Source organism: Penicillium hordei (assembly GCF_028827395.1).
Source record: "Penicillium hordei strain IBT 12815 chromosome Unknown utg000003l_segment0_segment0, whole genome shotgun sequence".
Taxonomy (NCBI): Eukaryota; Fungi; Ascomycota; class Eurotiomycetes; order Eurotiales; family Aspergillaceae; genus Penicillium; species Penicillium hordei.
In genome coordinates, this window is record NW_026623144.1 from 1,385,387 (window position 1) to 1,403,184 (window position 17,798).

At 48.7% G+C, this 17,798-nt stretch overlaps 6 protein-coding genes across 6 annotated transcripts; 3 read left to right on the forward strand and 3 right to left on the reverse strand.

Annotated features, from left to right (window-relative positions):
* Positions 1–300: 300 nt before the first annotated feature.
* Positions 301–1,942, reverse strand: N7537_005769 (tyrosine--tRNA ligase TYS1; the record flags this gene model as incomplete). The annotated part of the gene is made up of 9 exons (XM_056896826.1): positions 301–543; positions 604–836; positions 900–969; positions 1,024–1,064; positions 1,122–1,210; positions 1,270–1,511; positions 1,579–1,695; positions 1,767–1,859; positions 1,910–1,942. The coding sequence occupies 9 exons, from the start codon at positions 1,940–1,942 to the stop codon at positions 301–303; spliced, it is 1,161 nt and encodes a 386-aa protein (XP_056752611.1).
* Positions 1,943–2,546: 604 nt separating this feature from the next.
* Positions 2,547–4,348, reverse strand: N7537_005770 (MFS transporter; the record flags this gene model as incomplete). Its single annotated transcript, XM_056896827.1, has 4 exons — positions 2,547–2,803; positions 2,863–3,194; positions 3,251–3,854; positions 3,913–4,348. 4 exons carry the CDS (start codon positions 4,346–4,348, stop codon positions 2,547–2,549), a joined length of 1,629 nt encoding a protein of 542 aa, XP_056752612.1.
* A 3,272-nt stretch (positions 4,349–7,620) lies between these two features.
* On the forward strand, positions 7,621–11,703 carry N7537_005771 (phosphoribosylformylglycinamidine synthase; the record flags this gene model as incomplete). Its single annotated transcript, XM_056896828.1, has 1 exon — positions 7,621–11,703. The coding sequence occupies one exon, from the start codon at positions 7,621–7,623 to the stop codon at positions 11,701–11,703; it is 4,083 nt and encodes a 1,360-aa protein (XP_056752613.1).
* Positions 11,704–12,269: 566 nt separating this feature from the next.
* On the forward strand, positions 12,270–12,763 carry N7537_005772 (TOM13-domain-containing protein; the record flags this gene model as incomplete). The annotated part of the gene is made up of 2 exons (XM_056896829.1): positions 12,270–12,551; positions 12,618–12,763. The coding sequence occupies 2 exons, from the start codon at positions 12,270–12,272 to the stop codon at positions 12,726–12,728; spliced, it is 393 nt and encodes a 130-aa protein (XP_056752614.1). The 3' UTR covers positions 12,729–12,763.
* A 309-nt stretch (positions 12,764–13,072) lies between these two features.
* N7537_005773 (membrane insertase OXA1) lies at positions 13,073–14,744 on the forward strand (the record flags this gene model as incomplete). The annotated part of the gene is made up of 3 exons (XM_056896830.1): positions 13,073–13,213; positions 13,273–14,010; positions 14,067–14,744. The coding sequence occupies exons 1-3, from the start codon at positions 13,124–13,126 to the stop codon at positions 14,742–14,744; spliced, it is 1,506 nt and encodes a 501-aa protein (XP_056752615.1). The 5' UTR covers positions 13,073–13,123.
* A 343-nt stretch (positions 14,745–15,087) lies between these two features.
* Positions 15,088–16,667, reverse strand: N7537_005774 (acyltransferase family protein; the record flags this gene model as incomplete). The annotated part of the gene is made up of 3 exons (XM_056896831.1): positions 15,088–15,755; positions 15,853–16,480; positions 16,539–16,667. 3 exons carry the CDS (start codon positions 16,665–16,667, stop codon positions 15,088–15,090), a joined length of 1,425 nt encoding a protein of 474 aa, XP_056752616.1.
* Positions 16,668–17,798: the final 1,131 nt, after the last annotated feature.

The window sequence follows — 17,798 nt, forward strand, 5'->3', positions numbered from 1 at the left end:
TGCGTAGCTTAAAATTTTACACTAGGCAGTGGAAGATGCAACAATGACTTTTTGTGACTACATACATGAATTTCTGTCTCAAAAGGTGTCTTCTATCCGATTCTGAAAATTAAAACACCCGACCAATCCTTTTTCGTCCGGGGCCGTAGACTTCCATGAATGTCCACGAAGCGATCACCAACCCCGTCGAATTGGAGCCTTAGAGCCCCGATAAAAGGGAAGAACAATATATTGTTAAATACGCGTATGGTGGTCAGTCTTAGACGTCTGATGTGGGCTCTATTCTTTTGCAGAAACCATCTATTGCTCTGAAGGTTGAGCGGCCTCTTGCTCCGAAGGCTTCGCGGCCTCTTCTTGCTTGGCGCCGGGGAAGCGAGAGCCGCGATCCTTGACCTTCTTTACCTTCTTCTGCACAACCGGAGGCGGGTAAGCCTTCAATGTAACTTCCTGCCATTCAGCCGAGGCCGTATAAGCTGCGTGGATAGGGGCCATAAGGGCGACCATGGCGGCCGAGACAGCAGGCTTAAGCAGCTGTGGTGTCAACTATAACGTCCGTTAGTAAATGATACAAGCCTTTGGAGATAAGAAAATAGGTAGACATACAATGTCAGCTTTGTAAGCATCGTGTAGTTGCTTAATATCGGTGAAGACCAGAGGCTCGGCGTCTTTACGCTCGACGCGGAATTCTCCGTGGCCCTTAAGGACAGCTGCGGGAAATAGAATGTGCTCAACCAACGAAATCACGCCGTTGTCTTCGACGATCTTAGGGAAACACTCTGCCTTTCGGATTTTCTTTGCGATGCTCTCGGCAGAGTCGAGAAGGTCGATTTTACTATCTAGTCGGTTTTTAGCATATTATAACTTCTATATTGATAACCGATAAAAGGGAAGGGACATACCTGGGCTATCACTTGAGCTCATTTTGCCGGAGGATAATGAGGCCATCATAGGATTTAGAAGGTGGGCGCGCTAGACATAGATAGGTAAGCCTCTGATAGTCAATAACGTAGGATGGAAACGTACAACACGGTATCCAAGTTTGGGGAGCCACTCCGTCGCCGCGGCTGGGTTTGTGTGTTAGTTTGTGGTTTGTGGTTTGGGGATTTTGTATCGTGACTCACTGAACAACTTCCGTTGATCGATGCCTCCGAGCTGAGCATCACAGTTCAAATGTTGCTCATCGAGAACCTGGAGAACTGGGTACAACAGTCTGGTGTAGTGAATGGTTAGTATATTACGCAATCCATATAGGCCGAGAGTCATCCATACCCACTCAACGGAGCATTGCCAGTCTGCTTGACGATCTCACTACCCGCCTTCTTGGCTTGACCTTCAGAGATCAAAGAAGATAGTTTGTACACATCAAGCACATACTCAGAACTCTTCTGGTAAGAACTACCAAGAACAAATTCGAGCTTTTCAGTAGGAACCCCGACGGCCTGAAGGATAGCGGTGATAATGTTTCGGTAGTAAATCGAACGTTGTTCCACTAGCTCGAGTGGCGCCTTCAACTGTTTATTTCGAAAGGGTTGGTTAGATCGGGATCTGAACATGTCTCTTTAAAATATATGCGCTTACATTATCGAGGAATGCGTGGACGTCTGCAAGCAGAATTGTGACATCACAGCCTGCGAGTAGCAACTGCGCAATTTTCAGCGCTGGCACGAAGTAGCCAATGTGAGGGCGACCAGTCGTCTAGGAAAGAGAGGATGTGTTAGCGGGTTGTCGCAACAAGCGTTCTGCTTTGATAGGCGCATAGTACGAACTGCCGTGCCCCAGTACACCTTGGGATTGCGCCCACTCTTCAATATGTCCTCGATAATCTCAGGGTTGAGGAATTCGGCGAGGTTCGAATTGATCTGCAAAGAAATGAGTGTTTGTTTGAAGGACGGGTTGCGTGGGGTCTCACGAGATCGAATCTTGCTTGCGTCGCAGAATCCATGGTGGGCTGAAAAGCAGGGATTTAAAAGAAGAAAATAAAGAATGCAATAGAGAGAGCGAATTGGAGAAGACAAGAGAGTTGTCCAAAGGAAGAGATCTCGGCGAAAATCAAACCATGGAAAGGTGGGATGGGTGACTCAGCGCCTCCCCGCCCTCCAGGGCTATCTCCGCTAATCTCCATTCCTTCCGATAGTCCTTAACTCGGAATGTTTCCGTTTTTCAAGAGAGATGCTTTTAAACAAGCAGATAATATGTACAATATCAGCCAAGTCTACTGTGATGCCAGATATCTCCTACTTTTCATTACCACCCTGGTCATATCTTGTTTCTAAAATATCCAAACGATTTCGATCGTTTTATAAAAGTACATGTACTCATGACCTTTTGACGTTGAACAAATTTTGTATTAAAAACTACCAATATATATTAAAAGATGGTTATATATGCAATGGATATCAAAAGACGCCGTGCCAATGTCATCCAAGTTCTTTTCCACATCAGTCATACCAGCAAACCATTTCCACAATGGTGCAGAAGCTGAAAGAAAGGAAAAAAGATTACCTCCTTTTCTTAAAACTTTCCCGACACAAAGTTCGGCAACAATTTTATGCCTTGATGGCTTTCTCCTCATCGTCATGGAAGGCGAATTTCGAGAAACGACGAATGGACTCTCCCTTGAAGTAGAACACATAGGGGATGGCGCAGCAAGCCAAGCCGATGAATGCAAGAAGCGAGCTGGCCCACTGGTCGCCCAGACGCTCGTACATTTGCTCCGTGAACAAGACGGTGCAGGCACCCCAGATAGAGCGGATGAAGGTCTTGGCTGCGAGAGCAGATGCTGCTTGATGCTGGTAGGTATCAACTGGAGAAATAGTTAGTAACGGTACAGATTAAAAATGGCTTCATGAGTTCGGTACATACCAAGGTAGTTGTTGGCAGAGTTATAGAGCAGGATAATACCGATTCCAAGAATGAAGCCTCCCATCGCCGGTCCCATCCAGTGAAGGTGGGGGTAGGAGGTCCAGGCGAAGACGAAAAGACCAGCAGGGACGCACCAACAAGCCCACATCATGGGAATCAGACGCTTTTCGGCTGGGGGCTTGCCACCGTATGCTGCGGAGACCTTAATATAGTGCTTGTTGACAAAAGGAGCAAGGGCTGCGCTAAAGATCACACCGATAGCCAGAGGGATAAACATGAGACCGGTATTAGACGCGCTCCATCCTTTGCCGCCCTGGTAAACAATTGGGTAGCTAGAAAAAAATAGTTAGTCTCTAGTCTCTGTTAGTAGAAGATGTTGATGACTTACGCAACGAAGAACATGTAAAGCAAGCCATAGATGACCGACATGTAGAGAGAAATGAACAAGACAATGGGCTCTAGGAACAGAAGCTGGAAAGGGCGGAAGAGGAAGATGCGCAACTTCTCACCCATAGGGCGAGGATCGAGCTCAGTTTCGGTGGTATACTTGGGGTCGTTCTCAGCCTTGCGAAGTTTCTGGGCTCGCTTCTTCAGCAAAATTGGTGCAAATGTCTCAGGGACAGTGAAAGTGATCATGAACCAAGCGACAAAGGACAAAATAAGCTGGATCCAGTAAAGCCAGCGCCAACCACAATTGTCAGCCAGGAAGCCACCGACAAGTGGACCAATGGCGGGACCAATGAAGGGAGCAGCGCTGAATGCTGCCATCGGAACACCACGCTCCTCGTTCTTCCACAGATCAGCCAGGGTACCACCAACTAGTGTCATGGGAGCACTGAAAGCGATTCCATCTATCAGACGGCAGACAATGAGAGTTCCAATGTTCTTAGAAACGGCACATGGAATGACGAAAATAACAGCGAGTGCAAGGGTCGAGGCGTAGACAGGCCGACGTCCAAATATCTCTGAGAGTGGAGCAAAGACCATGGGTCCTAAAATAAGGTTAGAACTATACATATCATATCACCATCGCATCTGTGAGTTACTTACCAAGACCGAACCCAATAACGAAAACCGTGATAACAAGCAAGCTAACTTCACGACCGACACCGAATTCTTCGATGGGTCCCTCGACGTCGGCTGTAATGACACTACTGCAAAAGGCGACGACAAAACAGGTGAAGGCAACCACCATGGTACAGTACCACTTGTAGGCCTTCGACCAGTTCTTAGGGTTCTCGGGATCATCGATGGTGAAGGTTACCATCTTCCAATCTTCGATTTTGCCAGTAGCATTGGACTTGACCGGCTTGATGATTTCACCGGTCCTCGTCTCAGTGGTGTATTCGCGTAAATCGGCGGTGTCGTTGACTTCGCGGATTGGTAGGTCGAGGTAATCATTGGGTTGTTCATAGTTGTTAGACCCTATGGAGGCTGTCGTGCTTGTTCCATTGGTGTGGGTCTGATCAGACCGAGGAGTCTCCATGTTGAAATATATCTGACTGGTTATAGGGACTGTACCCAGACAAAAGTATGAAGTGTTGTGGGTATAAGCGCAAGGTGTTGTAGTGGTGGCAACTTGCGATCATACAATATAGATTCTTTTGGACCCCCTGGGGTGAGATTCTTTTATATTTCATCTCTAATAAAATTCTGCGCCGAACTTTCGACGAGTGGGGCATAACAAAAAACGAAAAAGCAACAAGAATCGTCCATGGATGAAGATGCTCATACATTCTTGCTACAAGCGGAACCTTTGATATCGGCCCGCACCAAGATGGGTTGCCTGATATGGAATAGTGGCGCTAGCCCTATTAGGCAATATGCTACGTTAACACCTTAGTATTCTTGGCACGCTTGGCATCATCGTTTGATTTCTGATGCCTCACTTTCCTTCAAGAGAAGCACTTGCTATATTTTTCAATTAGCAATGCAAAGCTCTCACTATCCACGCTCTAGACGTAAATTAGAATGTAGCTCTACTCGTTGAGACATTGGTAAGTGGATCCTCCAGGGCTGGCCTTTCGTTCAAGGAGAGTACATCGTACTGTCGCACTAGAGAATGCGCTAGATTATGTGCCGATCAAGAACGCGTCAGATGTTGTTAATGAGTAGGAACACCCGAGTACGTTTTAGCCTGAGAATTTTCTGTTGTATACGGAGTACTTCTTATCTTGTTCTAAGTGTACCTTCCCGAGCTCCAGCTGGGCATCACACAAAAGTGGATATTGCTGTGACCACCACGTGTCGTAGAAAGCTCAACCAAGGAGATAGCAATAGAAGCCGAATTTACAGAGGTAAAATTACGCGATGAAAGTCGTCTTATATGTTGGTATTGCAGGTTAAGTCAAACAAATCAACTAAAAGACATTGAAAACGTGTGTATCTAATAGTTGTGTATCTGCTGGCGAAGAGACCACCTCAGAAACAACATTGAACCGGTCTAAATTAGCTCGGTTCAGAGGATATTACAGTGTCGCATGAATATCCATAACATAAAAGTCTATCTCGGTGACACGGTTTCTGGGCCACAATTGGTCAATAAGATTCTCTTTTTGCTCTCCCCTCGACCTTGTATAGATCGGAACATACTACCAAATCCGGAAACTAAAAGTGGGATTTCCTTATTGGAAACTAAACCTCATACAAGGCGGATTTCGATTCGCCACAACTTTTTTGTTTTTTGTTCTAGAATCTTGTATCAGAACTGGGCTAAAAAGCCCACCACTAGCGTCACGTCTGATGCATCTATGAGGCTAGGTATCTTTTGTAGGTATTGTCCACATCAAAGATACAAACGTTCAAATCCTATGCCCCTTGCCCCATAATTAGTGGAAACAGGTGCTTTCGAGTTTGTTTGGAATGTTCAATTATCATTGATTGGGGAATACCCCATACCTCTTGAGGTAGATCTTACCCCTATCTCCATGATGAAATGAGCGTGTGGTTCTTTGCAATCTCATGTGCTCTGTACTAGTAGTACGAAGTACCATGTCTGAATTACACACGCTAGATACCCTCCTACTATTTAGTGTATTTTGTTCTATTGAGAATTGTGGTTAACAAAACAAGAGCAAAAATGTTAAGAAGAGAGTCCGGTATATATAGCACATATAAAACATCTTTAGAAGAGAGAATATACTCCGTCCATACGTTTTCAACTCACGTCACGGCCAGGGTGAGTCGAAAGGCACGGATATCATACAAGTGTCTGGGACACCAAAAATATCATGGCGGCGAATCGAGACTCCGGGATAAACTTGAACCTGCATAATTTGGTATTGGTTACGCTGGCATCTTGTGTAAGCCCTTTCACCCTTGGAAACCGGAAGCTTTGCCACTGTCTAGCTCGACAGGAATGACTTAAAACTTAGTGAACAAATATGTCTCTTTAAGGTTCTTGTCTGATGATATCCCTATTGACTGTAAGTAACTTTGATATTACGAAAGATGACTGGGAAATTCAGCTTCTCGACCATTTCATAATTGGGGGGCCCAGCGGCCGGGGTTTGTGCGTTTGTGCGTTTGTGCGTTTTAACACCTATACCTGAAGGCGGCTCATAAAGAAAACCGAATTGCTTCCATTAAAGTGGCCTTGAACTATTGGTGCTCAGATTGCAGGACTCTTGGGATATCTTCACGTCTTAAGCATTGCACATAGAGTCTTCGCCTTACTTAGGCGTCTGTGGGCAATGCCCAAATTTAAAATAGGTCATTACACATCTAATATACTCTCCAATGTTCTCTCATTTGATGACTGGACTCTATTTAGTCTTGTTTGGGGCAACCTATCAAGTATCAAGTAATTCGCTTAGGTTTCACCAAATGGGGATAATTTTCTCTACTATATGGTTGGCACCTGTGATATAATAGAGCTAGAATATCACCTACCTATAGACCAAATCATTATCATCGCCATCAGAGCTGTCTTCTATCACCAGGAGTGTCATATTCGGCTTTTCACGCCAGCTTCATTCGCATCACCCGAGATACTCTTCGGCGGGGAGCTCACATTTACCGTTAATAAGTGGGTATTTCGAAACCTTTTATACGAGGTTTATTCGGCCCAAGTATTAGGATGTGATGCGAAACATTCCAAGGTTGATATATGAAATCACGATGGGTCCTTCTACCTTGTATTCAGATAATCATGTGTATGTTTCTCCGTTCGTTTGCGATGCAATTCATGGGGAGCTTTTTTTTAAAAAAAAATACCATGAATGTTTCTTCTTATCAAATAGATTGGGGGTTCCCAGAGGCCAAAAACATCCCACTGTTGTGGTGAATCCCATGTACTGATTATTATACTGAGGGGATCCCCCGGGCCGATGTTGTTAATTTAATGCCCCACAACGTCCTCTATTTGACCTCTCCGCTCTCCTTTGGATGTTATTAGATGGCCTGAGAGAGCCTAGTAATTGTCACATTTTATATATTGAAATTCTTTTAGCAAGACATGTCAATACACTATTGTATATGAAAATCGAAGAAATGAAGAATTTGTTGTCAAACTTTAAATCTGTTATCAGCACATGACTCAACCAGATAAGCCGCAACAGGCTTAGGGCGGGGGAAACTCATTTCTCTTACCAAAAAAAAAAGCGGCGATAGAGTCATCGCCGGCCTCTTCTAGCGATCTTCTCAAGCCCACTTGAGAGAGGCACTCGAGCCACTCAATCTCCTTCGATACCAGGAGAATCAATTCTTATCTCCTGTGTCATACTTGACTCATTGGGAGAATCCCCGATCTGCTTCACGATGACTTCTACCGATACTTATCTGGCCATCCCGGGCTCCGTTGCCTTTTCCCGCTCCCGAGGACATGCTATTGCTACTAGCATCGGTGTCCAGGATGTCCGAGCCCAGTGGATTCACTATGTGCATACCACCCAACCCTTGGATGAGCCCCAGCGTGCGGTACTCGAACAATTGCTTCAGTACGGCGACATCACAGACATCCCTCCTACTTTCGAATCCACCGACGGTCAATTCGATACCTTCTACGTTTTCCCACGGACCGGTACCGTCTCGCCATGGAGCTCCCAGGCAACGGGCATTTCCCACGTCTGCGGCTTGCAGAAGTACGTCAAGCGGATCGAACGGGGTATGAAGATTTCGTGTCTTCGTAACAGTGCGGAGGACTACAAGCCGGAGTACATGGATACTCTTCATGATCGGATGACTCAGATTATTGGCAAGGATGAGCCCGAGCTGAGCCTTATGTTCTCCGAGCACGCTCCCCAGCCCCTCAAGACCATCTCCCTCCAGGACGGTACCAAGTCCCCCAAGGAGATCCTCCAAGAGGCAAACACGGAGCTCGGCTTGGCACTTGATGATTCAGAAATCGATTATCTTGCTGAGGCCTACGGCCCGAATGGCGCAATTGCCCGTGACCCTACTGATGTCGAGCTCTTCATGTTCGCTCAGGTCAACTCGGAGCATTGCCGACACAAGCAGTTCAACGCCTCCTGGGTGATTGATGGCAAGCCCATGCCAAACAGTCTGTTTGCCATGATCCGCAACACACACAAGAAGAATCCCGAGCACACCGTCAGTGCCTACAGTGACAATGCCGCTGTGCTGGAGGGCCCCGAGGCCGCGTTCTGGGCCCCCGATCCGACAACCGGACAGTGGATGCACACCAAGGAAGTTGTGCACTTCCTGGCCAAGGTTGAAACCCATAACCACCCCACTGCCGTTTCACCTTACCCTGGTGCGGCTACGGGATCCGGCGGTGAAATCCGTGATGAGGGTGCCGTCGGCCGTGGCTCGCGCCCTAAGGCCGGTCTCGCTGGCTACTGTGTGTCAGACCTCTTGATTCCTGACTTGAAGCAGCCATGGGAACTCGATGTCGGCAAGCCAAACCACATTGCCAGCAGCTTGGATATCATGCTGGAGGCACCCATTGGCAGTGCTGCTTTCAACAACGAGTTCGGCCGTCCCTGCATTGGTGGATACTTCCGCACTCTGCTCACCGAGATTGACGTGGGCAATGGTGAAAAGGAAGTTCGAGGATACCACAAGCCCATCATGATCGCTGGTGGTGTTGGAACCGTTCGCCCTCAACACGCCATCAAGCACCCAGACGTTGTCAAGCCCGGTGCTTTCCTTGTCGTCCTTGGAGGTCCCGCTATGCTTATTGGTCTGGGAGGTGGTGCTGCCTCCAGTATCGCTTCCGGTGAAGGATCCGCCGAGCTTGACTTTGCCAGTGTCCAGAGAGGTAATGCTGAAGTCCAACGGAGAGCCCAAGAGGTTATCAACGCCTGTGTAGCCATGGGAGACAATAACCCCATCAAGTTCATCCACGATGTTGGTGCCGGTGGCTTGTCCAACGCCCTTCCCGAGTTGATCCACGACTCGGGCTTGGGAGCTACGTTCGAGCTTCGTGAAATTGATAACACCGACCGTAGCATGAGCCCCATGCAAATTTGGTGCTGTGAAGCCCAAGAGCGCTACGTCATGGCCGTCGGTGAGGAGAGCATGAACAAGTTCACTGCTATCGCTAACCGTGAGCGTTGTGGCTTCTCCGTTGTCGGTCGTGGCGGCGGTTCGTCCGAGGAAGAAAAGAGACTCATTCTCCTTGACCGAGAGTCCAAGGAGTACCCAGCCCCCATTGACCTTCCTTTGTCTGTGCTTTTCGGAAAGACTCCTCGCATGACCCGAACTGTCGACTCGCGGAAGCTGAAGCTGCCCGCCGTGGACTCCAGCCTCAGCAAATATCTTCCCTCTCTCACCTCGAAGACGGAGATTGTCGATGAGGCTATCAAGAGAGTGCTGTCTTTGCCTGCAGTTGGCTCCAAGTCTTTCCTGATCACTATCGGCGACCGCACTGTCGGCGGCCTGACAGCTCGTGACCAGATGGTTGGCAAGTGGCAGACACCCGTGTCAGATGTCTCGGTTACTGCCACTTCCTTAGCCCAGGGCATGAAGACCGGTGAAGCCTTCGCCATGGGTGAAAGGCCTACCCTGGCTCTCATCTCCTCGTGTTCGTCTGCTCGGATGGCTGTTGCTGAGTCTCTTATGAACTTGGCTGCTTCTGATCTTGTGGATCGTCTCAGCCAAGTGAAGCTCTCTGCCAACTGGATGTCTGCCGGTAGCCACCCTGGCGAGGGTGCTGCTATCTATGAAGCCGTGGAGGCTGTCGGTCTGGACCTGTGCCCTAAGCTTGGTATCAGCATTCCCGTCGGCAAGGACTCTATGTCCATGAAGATGAAGTGGAAGGATGAGACCTCGAATGAGGCTAAGGAGGTTACTGCCCCAATGTCCTGTGTGATCTCTGCCTTTGCGCCGGTTGGCGATTTCACAAAGACCTGGACCCCGGCTCTTCGCAGCTTCGAAGAAGTTGGAGAGACTGTTCTCATGTTTGTTGATCTTTCGTTCGGTCGCAAGACTCTTGGCGGATCGGCTCTTGCCCAGGTCTTCAACGAAGTCGGTTCCGAGTGCCCTGACATTCGCGACGTTGATCTCTTCCGGGACTTCTTCGATGCTACCCAGCAGCTTCAAGAGGCCGGAATTGTTTTGGCTTACCACGATCGCTCCGATGGTGGTCTTCTGACTACTCTTGTTGAGATGATGTTCGCCGGTCGTTGCGGTGTTGAGATCATGCTCGATAACATCTGTGCCTCTTTCAACACTAAGGATGTCATTGAATCTCTTTTCACTGAAGAGCTTGGTGCTGTCTTCCAGGTCCGCAAGGAGCACGAGATCCAGTTCCGCTCATGCTTCGCCACTTGCGGTCCTCCTCCAGGCCTGATCCACAAGATTGGACGTGTGGCTCAACAGCCCAAGCAGGACCTTGTCATCTACCACAAGGCCTCTCTGGTTTACCGCAACACCCGTTCTAGCCTCCAGCAGATCTGGGCCAAGACCTCCTACCACATGCAGAAGATCCGTGACAACGCGGACTGCGCGGATCAGGAGTATGCCAACATCCTTGACGATACCAACCCCGGTCTCTCTTGGAACCCTACCTTCGACCCCAAGGACAAGGGCTTGCCCATGATGACTAGCCTTTCCCAATACTCCCCCTTCGCCAACAAGCCTCGCGTTGCCATCCTTCGTGAGCAGGGTGTCAACAGTCAAGCTGAGATGGCCTTTGCCTTCAACACCGCTGGTTTCTCCGCCGTCGATGTTCACATGACCGACATTCTTTCTGGCCGTGTGTCTCTCTCCACCTTCGCTGGTCTCGCTGCCTGTGGTGGTTTCTCGTACGGTGACGTCTTGGGTGCCGGTCAGGGTTGGGCCAAGTCCGTTCTCCTGCACGAGAACACTCGCAAGGAATTCCAGGAATTCTTCGAGCGCCCGGACACTTTCGCTCTGGGTGTCTGCAACGGCTGTCAGTTCCTGTCTCGTGTCAAGGATTTAATTCCTGGTGCGGGTTACTGGCCCAGCTTCGAGCGTAACACCAGCGAGCAGTACGAAGGCCGTGTCTGCATGGCCCGCATCTCCGACCCCGACCCATCCCGCCCCAGCGTCTTCTTCCACGGCATGGACGGCACTTCGCTCCCTATTGTTGTTGCTCACGGCGAGGGTCGTGCCTCCTTCGCCAACTCCCAGGGCATCTCTGCTTCCGGCTTCGTTCGCGAGGGTCTTGCCCCCGTCCGATTCGTCGACAACGCCTCCCTCAAGCCCACCATGAAGTACCCCTTCAACCCTAACGGCAGTCCCGAGGGTATTGCCGGTGTGCGCAGCCCCGACGGTCGTGTCCTTGCTATCATGCCTCACCCTGAGCGTACTGTCATGAACGGAATTGCCAGCTGGTTGCCTCCGAACGCCGAGTCCTGGGGCGATATTGGCCCTTGGGGACGTGTATTCTACAGCGCCAGACGCTGGGTTGGTTAGAATTTCTAGTCTATATTTACGAATCTTTCTTTTTCGCCAGGTTTTTTTTCCTATTTATTCTGAGTTCTTGTTCATATTCTCTGTGACTGGAGTTGAAAAAAAAAAAAAATTAACATGCCAAAATGATCTCTCGAATCAGTATATAACAAAATTGATCAATACTATTTATTTCCAGAATATTAATCCAATACAAAATCATATCTATGGATATCCATGGATATAGTAGAATTCATATAATAATGAGTTTACCTTTCTTCGGAATTTCTGGGGGAAGGGCTTTTTAAGTTACAGATGCGCTGCTCCATTAAAATTCGCTTGGATGAAGATTGAAATTTCCTAGAGTAAACAAGGACGCTATTCACAAATCCAATAGACCTCGGACTGACCATGGATGGATACGATATGCTGACATAATCCGCATGATGCCCCGGCGAGCTCATCGGGCCCATCGTATCAACTTTGGCCTCTTTTACTTTACCTTTTTTTCAAGATCAAGGGTCAACACCAACTCCGACTCCGCTATTTAAAGATACAACACAACTACTCGGTCTTCTCCAATCCTAATAATGGCCTCCGACGCCGCCTCCGCCTTGCCCGCCGAGCTCTACGACTCTGCTATGACCGTCCCCTCCGACTCAGAGAACTACTCCGCGAACCATGAGATGTCTTCCTCGGTCCCATCAACCGCAAGCTCACTCATGATGCTATACAAGCCGCCTAGTGTTTGGGGTCTTCTGCGCGGAGCAGCCATCAACCTCTTCCTCCCTTTCGTTAATGGCCTCATGCTCGGCTTTGGAGAGTTGTTCGCACACGAGGCTGCTTTCCGACTTGGATGGTCTAACACTAAGGTATGTGGAATTTTATATGAGCTTACTTCGATCCTGATGACTGATTCGCTGCTTTTTGTTATATAGATCTTCCCTAACCACCGCCGCTCACATGCAGTGGGCCCGGGTGTTGAGATGCGGGAGCTTCCTTCGGAGCGAAGACGTCCTGGACTGAGGGATACTGCTTCTTTGGAATAAGTGATTGATGTTTCTTCTGTCTTTGGATTCGTTCAAGGATGACTGCATTTAACGCGGGAGACAAAAGCCGAAGCATATGTGATTTGGGATCGATACCTGGCTTTCTGTGCACACCTGAATTTAGTGGCTGTACATAGACTTGTTGACTTAGGGGGTTGGCGTTTGGCGAATTAGGATTTACATTCTGCAATCAGCTTTTGTTATATTAGAATATCCAAGTCCATGACCTCGGGAATATCATTATTTCCATATTCCCATATTCGAGTCTCCGTGCCTGACCCGTACCCGTGATCCGGGGGTAGTTACCGCCCGGGCAGAAAAAGTCGCGCCGAAAGGTAGAAGAACAACTCTTCCGTAGTTGGTTATCTCCCCATCTTTAATTATCTCAAACCACAATGATGGGACATGTTGGCCTGAAAGGGTCCGGCGCAGCCGCTACCCTTGCAAGTCAGAGGATGACCGCCATGTCCCGCTCCTCTCGATCTGTCTGTTCTCCCGTTGCCTCGGACTTTGCAAAAACATCGAAATTGACTTGGCTTTGTAGATATCCACCTTGCGGTCACAAAGCCTGAGGTTCCCTAGCCAGCGCGGCCAATTGAAGTCAGCACTATCCGGAAGTGCTCCATGGCGCATGACACCAGCTGTTATCGGCCCGGCCGCAGTCCGATTTAACTCCACCTCCTCCGAATCAACACTCCCCGAATTCGCTTTCGACGGCACATTGAAGAATGCGGTAAACATACACGATATTACCACGATTCCGGAGAGCATTGGATATCTTAAGGAGCTTGGGCTGGACTTTGGTTGGGGCTTTTCGTCGACGATGCAATGGCTTATCGAGCACACTCACATCTGGACCGGTATGCCATGGTGGGCTAGTATCGTGGCTGTCGGTCTTCTGACTCGTGTTGCAATGCTGAAGCCTGTCATTGGCGCATCCGAGAACGCAGCAAGAATGACCAACGCCAAACCTAAGACCGACCCTCTCCGACAAAGAATGGTCGCTGCCTCGACTGAAGGGAACCAGCAAGAAGCCCAGATTGTAAGGGCCCAGCTCAAGGAGATCAATGCTGCTCACGGAATTAAGACTTGGAAGTCCATTCTTCCCATGTTGCAAATTCCACTTGGTTTCGGATGTTTCCGAGTCGTGCGAGCCATGACTTCGTTGCCTGTGCCGGCCCTGGCCGCGGAATCAGCGGGATGGATTAAGGACCTGACTATTGCTGATCCCACTTACATCTTGCCCATGATTGCTGCGGGCACGCTGTGTCTATCTCTGAGGGTAAGTTTTGGCCTCATGTCGTTTAATGTAGCCGCGATACTAACCCAAGACAACAGAGGGGTGGTGAATCCGGCCAAATGCCCATGATGCAAACTGAAGCGGGAAAATACATCATATATGGTTTCCCCGTCATGTCTTTTGCCTTCATGTCATTCATGCCGAGTGCTCTACAGTTCTACTTTGTGGCAACCGGTCTTTTCGGCCTGGGTCAAACTTACCTGATCAACTCGAACGTCTTCCGGACATGGATGTCCATGTCAATCGCTCAGAAGCCATCCAATGGACCGAAGTACTCGGCAGTCACCCAAAACACCCAAAGCAAGGGCCTTCGCCAACTGCTGGAGCGACTTGAGAAGGAAAAAGCTGCGCAAGAGAAAGCACGCACTGAAGTCCCCGGGTCACCTGTACAGGAAGATGTGAAGATCAGCTTCATTGACCGCATCTACCAGAAGTTCGGGAAAGCCGGATCCAGCTTGTCTAAATCTGTCTCAGAAACCATGGGCACTTCAACAGTCGAGCAACGTATTGCCAAGGATCACAAGAAGCGCGCAGATGAATACGAGCAACAGCGAAAGGACGAGGATGAGCTCATGCGGAGAGAGCGTAACGAAGCTCGTCGCAAGGAGCACATGCAAACCCTGGAGAACGAAAGAACCAAGGCGAGCAAGTCTTTGAAGAATAGCCAGGCGGCTGCTCGCAAACCTAACGGGCGACGTGGCTCTCGCCGTGCTTGACCGGCGTGTGTTTATACAAACTGTAAAATATGGCGCAGTGGCATTTGCATTATCGTTTTGTGATTTGAAGAGTAGAATTTAGTTCGACCACAATCTCCATTTTGGCTATGTACACTTCTATAGAATTGAAGCTTGCATCACTCATCTTGCTATCGCATTGACCAAAGACTCGAAGAGCCAGGAAAAAGAAGGACCGGAACAAGCCATATTTACATCCATGGCCATGGGCCAGCCATGTCGAAGAAAAGCAAGTCTTACTAGATCATACAACACCAAACGCTTAGGTCGACCCAATCAAATCTATAGTATCAACACGTAGCACGTATAAAAAAACCCAAGAATATCAAGTCGTATGCATAGGGGTCGATTGCAAAGGCAGCGGAGTCTTCTCATCCTCAACAAACACAGCCTTCTCCAGCTTCTGAGTCAAAGAAGCACAGAAGGTATCCACATACGTCGTCCACAGCGTCGCAAGGAAATAAACAAGCCCAATCCAGACCGGAATACTAATACCAACGACCCACGGCGGCCGGATACGCAACCAGTCATCGCGCTTGTCGTCAGTCAATGGCTCAGGACCCTGCCACGGCTGACCACTGATACCATACAGCATCCAACAGAGCACAACGCGCAGCATGGTTCCGTGGATGAGGTAAACAGCGAAACTCTGCTTGCCGAGCCAGAGGAGGAGTCTGCTGGAGAGGAAGTCTTTTGTCGAAGGGGAGAAAAAGATCGCCAGGATGATCATGTCAATTGCGAGTGCGGTATAGCGTTTCCCGACGTTGACGCCTGGCGGGAATATGTAGTGGCTTGCTTTGAGCATCACGTTAGACCAACCGGCCCATTCGGGATGTTCACCGGGGTATGAAGCGAGGAGTGACGCGAAAATCGTGAGTGGGATAGTAAGCATCTTCCTTCCTCGCGGGTGTTTTTCTATCCAGTCTTTGAGGGCTGTGTGGTAGGAGAAGTCACAGAGGAGCATGCCGTAGATGGCTTGCATTTGGAAGGTTTCTATAGAATCGGCATTAGCAACGGGTTATTTTGTGCTTCAAGCACTAGATCCCAAGATCGAAGCTCATATGTTGTATCGTCCACGAGCAACACTCACCTAGATCCTTCCCCGCATTCTGATGGAAATACAACAACATTCCAATATAGACCACAGCCCTATACCGAAACTTGACGAACATAGTCGCAGAAAGCACCAGAAAAACCAACATAGACGACCAAAGCAGCGGTAGCAGCGCCCACTGGTGATCATCGTACGCCATGTATCCGGTTGTCCAAGTCGACAAGAAATTCATTGGCAGACGAATAAGTTCCTTCCAAAACGAATCCGCCAGATCCGGTGCCGCATATCGACACCACCAGCAATCCGACCTATTGGCAACTATAAAGCCGCCGAATTGCGCGACAGTCCACGAAATGAACAGCGCAATCGTTGCGGGGAAGATGAGTCGTGGCGGTCGACGAAAGGCACTCTTTGCTATTGTTTCGAATGCCCCTGTTGTATCACCTGCTCGTGACAGCTTGAGTGGTTTGAGCGCGCAGACGTAGCCGGTTAGGAAGGCGAAGATTGTTACGCCTAGGCGGCCTTGCCAGGGGATGCGGAGGATGGGCCATTGGAGGATTCGTGGGGTGGCTTTTTCGTTGTCGCGTGGTGAGAATAGACCGTAGTCCCAGGCTCGGGCGAGATGGGTGAGGACTACTAGGAATGAGGCGATTCCTCGGAGGCCCTAGAAGTTGAATCATGTTAGATTGTATCAAATTCACTGTCTGTTTCCAAAAACATACATCAATCCATTTAACACTCTTTCTGGGATCTCCGTTCACTGCTCCATTGGACGACCAAGGTAAAGGCAAGGACGTGGGTATTGTATCTATTAAACGGGTATATAGATGAGAGGGTTGGAGATATTGCATTATAAAAAGAAGTCCACGATGTAAATATTCGAATGGGAACCACAGGCTATGAAACCAAAAGACAAATTGAGCGTTGACTAGCTCACTTCAACCGGAAATGAAAGTATACAAAGAACTATTCATAGTCAAAAGGAAACACAAAACAAAACAAAGACATCCACGACAGACACTAGACAATGGACACTGGGACCCTAACCGGCGATCACATCAAGAAAGAGGCTGCCAAGAAGGAAGGGGAGTCGAAGTCGACGTGGCCCTGCAAGTGGCAGCCCTTATGTCCAGATCCAATCGTATATTCCCTCAGAAGCAGGTGCACTATGGACTATGTGAGTTCCACATTGCATTGGATAAATACGCCACTCGGCCCTTGCTGCGCGGCTTTCTGCAGGGTCGAATGATCTACGAAGTATCTAATTTCTGTTTTCGGGATATTCTACTATTGCCATCCAGACCGTCTTGACTCCGTTACTCCGTATTTTGTATGACATTGGGAATAGCCCTAATTCCGAAGATGCCAATGTACCCAACCAGGCCATCTAGCTATATAGGCAGCAATATGGAAGTTGCGAAAAACACTAACCTTCTACAAATAGCGTCATCCAGGACATGGCCGTTCTTGGCATGTCTGTTGCATTTTATGGAGTGGAACTTGACTGGTTGGAAAATAGCGATTCGATACAAAGGGGATCAGAAGCGAGAGACCACGGAGAGAGAATAGAGCATATAATTATCCCTAGACGCAGCCTTACGATATTAGCCAATACGAATCATGCTTGCTCGCACGGAGTACATATAAAGTAGATGCGTTGTAAATGACACGGACATTCTTCACTCCTGCCAAGAGGGTTTCCGGGTTCGATGTATCAAATCTAGTGGCATGTGTGGTTGGATACGGGTACGAGTATGTTCTAATCTCAAGACCGGGAGTTCCATCTACAAGTATACTAGTGAATGAAGGCCCAATGAAGGGCATCTCAACCCCGTTGATAGTACATAGTATGTTGCAGAAGAGAACAATCATATCAAAGCCAAACCAGACCCTGTCTGTCGTGACAATTTCCCCGCAAAGCCCAGATCGCCCATCATAGTGTATTAAACATGAAAAGAAAGTAAAACAAAAGCCCGCCGGTA